Source organism: Cyprinodon variegatus, unplaced genomic scaffold, assembly GCF_000732505.1.
Source record: "Cyprinodon variegatus isolate N-32 unplaced genomic scaffold, C_variegatus-1.0 Scaffold152, whole genome shotgun sequence".
In the NCBI taxonomy this organism is placed as follows: Eukaryota; Metazoa; Chordata; class Actinopteri; order Cyprinodontiformes; family Cyprinodontidae; genus Cyprinodon; species Cyprinodon variegatus.
The window spans coordinates 290,699-299,119 of record NW_015150605.1 but is presented as its reverse complement, the minus strand read 5'-3'; the positions used below and the strand labels follow the sequence as shown (position 1 = coordinate 299,119).

General features: G+C 38.6%; 1 protein-coding gene across 1 annotated transcript in view; it reads left to right on the top strand.

The window, feature by feature from the left end:
- The window catches only part of cacna1h (calcium channel, voltage-dependent, T type, alpha 1H subunit), a 114,237-nt gene that overhangs the window by 102,260 nt on the left and 3,556 nt on the right, over window positions 1–8,421 (top strand). The window contains exons 30-34 of the mRNA XM_015377340.1: window positions 2,431–2,509; window positions 2,762–2,883; window positions 3,812–4,126; window positions 4,212–4,362; window positions 6,889–7,445. Coding sequence (XP_015232826.1) covers window positions 2,431–2,509; window positions 2,762–2,883; window positions 3,812–4,126; window positions 4,212–4,362; window positions 6,889–7,445 — 1,224 coding nt within the window. The remainder of the gene's footprint in view (window positions 1–2,430; window positions 2,510–2,761; window positions 2,884–3,811; window positions 4,127–4,211; window positions 4,363–6,888; window positions 7,446–8,421) is intronic.

Here is an 8,421-nt window from a genome sequence, read left to right as displayed (position 1 = left end):
CTGGGCTCCTCAGTGAAGGGTAAGGATGTTCCTGTGCAAAACTACAGTTATTGGACTCCTAACTGTATCTTTCTTTTTTGCCAAGTGTAAGACCATTATATGTACCAATTCAAAAAGATGCATGGTATTCCTTAAATAGAAAACCTACACCCTTTGATGATTAAATTGATTAAACATCTTTTAACCTTTAATCCAGCTCCTGATCCTAAAAATGCACAGAAATTTGGCACTAAATTGTTTCACAAATCAATGAAATTACTTATAAAGTGAAGAAATAAAATCTGATTATCAAATTATCTTGCTATATGTTACCAGCTTAGAATACTTTATGTATGATGATGAATGAGGTGAATACAATTCTTCAGGAGTGCCAAGCCTTCATTCATTTATATCATTATGTTTCCTGGTTGACAAACTGTAATTTTAGGTGCAGTTTTATGTTTAGCTTTTTCTCACCTTAAAGACCAGCACAAGCCATCTTAAACAGTGCCTGACTGTGGCTGTCACTAGACTAAAGTTTTAGTTCTAGATGGCGTACCCGCTAGACAGTGCCAACAGAAATTTTTTTGCCATTACTGCATCCACAGCTTACAAGATCAGAAGTATTATTAGAGGTTAGTGATGAAATATATTTGATTTACTGTTCATCAAAAAGCCAGAACTCTTCTATTACAGGAGGATCTTTGTTAGTGTGCTTCTCTGGTGTATAAAGATGTAGATGAACATAATGCCAAGGCTCAAGGACAACCTTAGAGCTGGAATTGTTTCTGCAAAGGTTATAAAGCTACTTCCAAACTCTTTGAAATATATGGTCCAGCATATTAACAAACAAAAAAGATTTTAAGGTTCACAGCTATCTCCTCAAGGTCAAGCTTTACATTAATCAGAAAAACAGAACAAAAATCTAGAAATTAATCTCAGACTTTAGAGGAATCAGTAGTTGTTTCAGACGTTAAATGTCTAGGTTTATAAAAAGAACCTTGGATAAATATGTTCAGTGCTCGAAAGGATCGCCATAGGCAATATGCTTCCCTAAAAAGAGAAGTGGTAGAAAAGCCTAAAAAGACTTTGCTTTGAACACTGGGGACAAAAGAAAAGATGCCTGACTATATCTCACAGGAACGCCTCTCACCAACTGGCAAGCAAGGAGGTGAAAGGATTATGCTTAGGGCTTTGTTTATGGATATATCTTGCAGTCAACACCATGATAACGGGCTCTCGTGTATACCTAATCATTCTGTAGCAACAAATTAAGGAATCAAGTTCCTGCTATCGCTGAGTTAAAGTCCCGACCTCTGGATGAAACAGCTAATTGTGCAGAAAAAATTGTCTCTGAACCTCAACGAAGTGAAGTAGCTCCTTAAACTCTATGTATAAGAACCAAAACTCCTCCAGACAATTTTCGTGGCATGTGATGTAGCAACACAGAATGAATTACTGAGATCCTTATCCTACATAAGTTGGTTCCACTAAACTTTAATCATGATGTTTTCAAAACAAAAACAAGGTTTTGATGGGCTATTGTATAAAACCTACACCGCAACGCTATTCCTGATATTTTAAATTGAAAAAACTTCCTGGATGGAAAGCAAAAAGTATTCAAACTTGGAAACAATTTCCAGTGGATTGTATTTAACTTTTTTTATTTTATTTTAATCATGAGTTAGACGTTTTTTCCACGACTGGATTTGTTCTATTTGGTTTCAACTTATAGATCCGACCATGGCTGGTGACTCCATCATATAGGAAAAATATAAACTGCAGTTTGAAAAAGGAAAATATTAGATACATGTAGACATAAAATATCTTTTAGTTGTAGCTGTTGAACTGCCTTGAACACAATGACAAACAGAAAGCTGTTTTTAGAACAAAAATCTCTGAAATCAAATGAGAAGCCACGGAGCACTCTCCTAAGATACAGGAGTCCTCTATGCAGGTATTCCAAGTCATCTGTGAAACTCTGTAGTTTGTGTCACTTTATGGATGATCTCTTCCATCCTGCCCACACTCAAAAGTTTCTTATGAAGTAACTTATTGCTGCGAGGGATTGATCAGTCTCGGTCCTTTGCTGTGGTGTCCGACTGCCACTGCACAGCAAATCAGGGGTTAAGACGGGTTTGAGTTAGAATAAACAAGCAGCTTCGAAATTCATCAGAGCTGGATCCAGCCTCTGATTCTGCACTTGTGTTTTCTTATGGTGAAATCTGATTCTACTTCAGGTGTCTTTGATTGCTCCTGTTACTTTTTAAAGACGTACTAAACATCAGTTGAGTAAATGCTCAGCGGTCTCTGCGTTTGCGCTTTATTTTTATATCCGTTTGCATGTTCGCATCTCTCTCTCTTTCTCTTGATGTTTGCTGTTCATGTCTCTCTTTCTGTGTATCATATACCTTATATATCTGTGTGTGCGTGTCATGTGTCCGTCTATAGGTGGGGAATCTGGGTCTGCTCTTCATGTTGCTGTTCTTCATCTATGCAGCTCTGGGAGTTGAGCTCTTTGGAAAACTGGGTTAGTGTGTGCGTGTGTGTTTGTGTATGTGTGTGCATAGAACCAGTGTTGAATCGCTAATGAGTGTGTGCTTCAGCTGACACTGGTGTGATTTCTGTGGATTGCATAACAAGAACAAATTTCTGTTGACTTGCAAACGTTAATTATGACAATCAGAGCTCCAGTCTACAAACAACTAATTTTCTTCTTCCTTCCTTTCTCTGCTTTCCAACGTTTATCGCCTCCAATGCTTTTTTTTTCATCCTCTTATAGAGTGTTCAGACGAGAACCCTTGTGAGGGTCTTAGTCGGCACGCCACCTTCGACAACTTTGGCATGGCTTTCCTCACGCTCTTCCGGGTGTCCACCGGAGACAACTGGAATGGGATTATGAAGGTTAGATCTGTTTTTACCTCTCTAAAGACTTAGGATAAAATGTAGAGTGCATATTTGTGATCGTGTGCATTCTGGAAGTGAGGCAGAGAGTGCATTAAGCAGAGAGCACATCACTGTTTTTATGACAGAATAGGAGCTGCTTACATTAGAGCCTGGATGACTTCTGTGACAGACTCACACACAGGAGATCACATTCAGTTAAACATCTCCCCCTGTTGGATCCAGCTAGAAGCACATTACTATCCTTCAACACGCCTCTCTTTATCCATTTATCTTTTATACAGATGCCTCTCAAGTGAAATAGGATGCCTTAAATAATTGATTTATATCTGCAATGTAATACTTCTCTCTGCTGACAAGGTTTTAGGAGATGCCAATTTGATTTTTTTTAGCAACTTTAGGTACAGTCACACCTTGACAAGTGCAATAACCGGCTTTAATAACATGGTATTACTGTGCTTGATTGGCTTAAAGAACCACCTGATTTAATAGAGAATCTATGGAGTATTGTCATGAAGAAGACAAGAGTCATCTGAGCCAACTATGCAGACAAGCTGATCATCATAGTAACCTTGGCTTCATTAACACCACAGTCTTATCCCCTCCATGCCATTCTGCACTGGTGAAGTAATTATTGCAAAAGAAACCCTGAACAAGTACTGAGTATATGTTCTGTATAGGTTTTCGGTAGGATGGTATTCATGTATCAAAAGTCTTTAATTTGATCTTATCTAATATTCCAATGTTAGGATGTTATTTTGTTTTATTCATTAGCTGTAAGTCATAATCATCACTTAAAAGAAATAAATTCTGAACTATGTCATTGTGTTTATTGAAACTATGGTTCCCATTTTGAATATATAACTTCACTTTTTGAAATGAACAACCATTTACTTCATTATCTTCTCTTTTCTCTGTCTTTTTTCAGGACACGCTGAGAGATTGCCGCCCGAATGACCGTCACTGCCTCAGCTACCTGCCCTTGATCTCCCCTGTCTACTTTGTCACTTTCGTCCTCACGGCACAGTTCGTGCTGGTCAACGTGGTCGTCGCCGTTCTGATGAAGCACCTGGAGGAAAGCAACAAGGAGGCGCAGCTGGAGGAGATGGAGGAGAGGAAGGAGATGGAGGAGAAGAAGGAGATGGAAGAGAGAAGGGAGAGGGAGAGGGAGGAGGCGACCCGCCGTCTCAGCTGCATGTCGGTAGGTGGAGACCTAGAGATGAACGTGGAGCCACCTGTTCAGGTAACCCCCGCATTCCTTGAAAGTAGTTGGTGAAGGGAGAAGGGGTGACAGTAACAGTAACAGAGGATTGGATCTGATTGGGCAGGTGCAACTGGAAAACGAGGACTGTTCCCATGGAAACCTGCGGAGGATGGGACGCATGCTGTCTCTCCCCAGCGACAACTATGTCCCACCTCTCAGATACTCCTCTTACGCCCCCATTGGCCTCGAGGCCGTTTGTGGCTACAGCTACTCAGGTAATTTGACGTTTTTACATCAGCTTGAATTGAACAGCTTTCAGAGGCCTGAAGCCACTAATTGGACTTCTGTAAAAATCATTGCTTCAATAAAGAGCTGACAGCTGAGATGTGATGCTGTGCAACTAGAGGTACTGTTATTAAAGCCCCGAAGAGGTTTTTAAGATTAATGACAAATAAGTTGAAGTAGGTTTGAAGTACATTATTCTTCTTTGTTCCATCTAAATTGATATTTTATTACTTATTCCAGAAGTAATATTCTTTGAGTGGTTCTTTCGAAGTTTCTGTCTGTTGATCACCATACAGAAAGCAGTACAAAATACTGTTCTGGACAGAAATGTACTAAAAAGGAAAAATGAAAAATATTTCCAGGTGTACAACATTTATGAACAAATAAGCTACCGGTATGCTTGTAGTAAAACTGCACCAAATGTAAAACATAGTACTAAACTGACTCTGAGATTCAAAAATTTAAAACACACGTCAGGTGCTTTTAGCCGTATCAGTGCTAAAAAGAAATGTGTTTTGTGCCATAGTAGAGATTAATCATAGAGCGAATTTACCAGCGATTAACACGCATACAAAAAAACTATGATTTAGAAAATATTTTAAAAATCCTAAATATATAATCCCATTAAATGACAGTTATTAGCTGTGATCAGTCCCGTAGAATGACTTTACATTGTGTCTCCTCAGCTGGTTGTTAGCACCGAATGAATCCCAATCCTAAAATCTTAATCCAAATGGTTATTCCCTTTTAGCTTGCAGAATTAATGAATATATTTAGCTGTAATATGAATTAAGTAGTTCTTCATCTATATATATATATATATATATATATAAAATATCCACCTGTTGCTCACATTAAACAAACCAAAAACAAAAATAGTTTTCTATGGGATTGATAACTGCTAATAAGACCTATTTATTGGTTGATCACATCTGAAAAATAGGTCCTTGGGTGTGTTGAGGAGGTCTTACGCTAAATTATAATCCCTCTATATGAATATTTTTCAAGTAAAATAATCACTGGAATTGTTAGCAGTGTTTTTTGAATTATTTCTTTTATGCACTTTTGAAGTCATTTTGGTAGGATGTGCACTGCTGGAAGGTTTCCCACTGGTCTATGCTTTCTTGATTTTTGATTAATAGCTCTTACTGTGGTTGTTTGGAGTCTCAAAGACTTTGAAATCTGTAAGCATTTCCACTCCATTAGATATCAATTACATTGACTTTGTTTCTCATTTGTTCTTAACTGTATTTATATCCAGAGAAGATTTGTTGCTTTTTGGGCCTAGCTGATGTTCTGTGTAGATTATGTCATTATTCTACATGCCTTTTAGTAATAAGGGCCTAAAAGTATGGAATACTACACAATCCTAACTTTATTTATGAACTTCTTTAAAACACTCAACACCTGACACAAAGTGCTGCATATAATTTGTAATTTAAAAGTATTAGGAATTTTAAAAGGAGGCAGTGAATCCCTGGGAGTGGACTGCACAGTCAGCTCAAACCTCTTAACCGCTCCATGTCTTTCTCTACTCTATATTCTGTCTTGCATGTGTACTGACAATGTGTAGATTAGAGAAAGGCAACAATAAATTCAAAGCTGTGCACCACATTTTTTCTGTAATAATTCTAATCATTTGTAAAAATCATTCCAATCCATGAAAGCCATAATCACTAATCAATATTAATTTCATGCTCATAATGTATTTAGTCTTATGATTGCTGCCATATCTTTTAAAGACCAGTTAGTGCCTTCATCGAAAGCTTGAGGTTTCATACAAAAATCATTGTGCTCTTTGCTGCTGCCAAAGACCTTCAAGGACATTTTAGCAGGGTGGTTTGTATCTGTAGATATAAAACATGGGGGATGACTGAGTGTAAAAATGTGAGCACAGAACTACTGGGAATGTTCAACCTTGACTACTCCAGAGGCACAGAGTCCACTTTGCATTTGATGTTCCCAGATATGATTAGTAGGCTCGGTGGCCCACAAGGTTAAGTGTGCTATCAATAAGAGGATCTTTGGTCCATTTCCAACTTGGTTCCTGATTTGAAACTGCTGATCCCATTGAAATAAGAGCTAAACGTGGGTGTTCAATTAATGTCTCCAAACAAAGTAGCTGTTAGGGGGAAAGGAATTACTTTTAGTACATAATTTCTGAAGTTGAGTTTAACTGTTTTGGCTTTGTAGAGCATCTGGGGCTCTGAGAACAATTCAAATCTCTCCAAACTACCGACACTTCTGTAAATCTCACAATTTTCCTTCACATGCTATTTTGTGTTTTAGTCTCTTACTAATTATCTTAGTATTTATGTAATTGTATTTTTGCAAAATATGAAAAAATTAAATGGGGTGAATCAAACTGTGAGGGACTGTAATATAAAAATTAACCCAAGGAAGTATTAACATTGTCCTGTATGTTAAAGTTTTCAGGTAAAAAAACAGATTTTACTACAGCTTGTGTCTTTGCATACCTCTCTTTTTATGTCTGATTATTGTATGGTTTTGTACAGGCTCCATGTCTTCTCTGGGTTCCAGTGGAGGCAGCTCTCTGCTGCAGGTTCCAGGAGCTCTTCCTGCAATCAGCCATGCCTCTCTAGGATCCGGACGTAGCTCCAAGCCCATAATCTGGCTCAGCACCTCTCAGACCACTGACAAGCAATCACTACACAGACTCAGTCCAGCTGACAGCATGGAGGGATACAGGCTCAGTTCAGCTTACCGGACAAACAGGCACAGACTGAGCTCAGCTCACAGTATAGATGGCTACAGATTCAGCCCTACCCATAGAATAAAAAGACACAGACTCAGCTCCACTCGCAGTATGGATGGATATAGGCTGAACCCAGATCCCAACACAGACCGGCCAAAGCTCCTGTCCAGCCACAGTATAGACAGATATCCATCTGTCAGGCTGAGTCCTACAGATGCTGAGAGAAGACGTTCATGCTGGCTCAGTCCTGAGGAGAGTTTGGACAGAAACAAGCTCAGTCCCACCTACGTTCCAGAGAGTTCGGTCCTAAAGCGACCAGCATCCTTCCGCTCTGCAGGCAGACAGCTAAGAAGACAGGTGCGTCATTTTATGCTGTTATCTATTATTAAACCCATATTTTATTTGTTCACCGATGCGCAGAGACTTTTAAATTTCATTTGCATTTAAATTACACTGACAATATTATAAGCTTACTTCAGTTAAAGCCTCTGTTAAAGCAGGTTGTGCTGTATGTTTGAACTGATTATGAGTTTCTGAGTCTTGTTACAAATGTTAGTAGGAAAAGAAAATAAATCCTCTAAAAACAACCTCAGCTTTAAGCTTTGATTAAAATAAAATGCTCTTAGTAACAGCCCTGTCCAGTTTCTGAAGAGATTGCAGTCAGACTGCAGAAACTGCCTGTCTCTCGTCCCCTGCTTCAAGTTTGGCCTTAATCTACCAGAGAATAGCAGATATGAGAGAAGTGGAAAAAATCTTCCCCTTCTCAAACACACTAGGTTTGAAGGAATCATTTACCTTAACAGCTTGTCAAGACAACACTGAAAAGCTTGTTAACAATTCATACATTTAAAAATTCAGTACTGAAGCAGAAAAACAGCTTGAGCATGCAGGGTGGTGCACCCTAAGGACAGAAGGTTGAAAACACTAGTTTCCAAATTACCTTAAATACATTATGCATTCATGTAGTCAGGTATGGGGAGAAAATCAATGCAATATATGTGGGCATACAGTATGTCCCTATAAAGATTTATGGCAAAGCTGGTGTTTTTGTAATTCTGTTGGATTATTGAGGCAAGTTTATTTTAATTTAAAGGTTTAATTTATAGGTATCCATTTCCATCTGATATGGACAACGTGGTATTATGAGTATGATAATTGGCAAGCCCCAATGTCTGTTGGTTCCCATCCTGGGCTTTTTACAGTCGGAATAACATGTAGTCCATATCTGATGCACAAAGTAGTACTGGATGGATGGATGGATGGATGGATGGATGGATGGATGGATGGATGGATGGATGGATGGATGGATGGATGGATGGATGGATGGATGGAT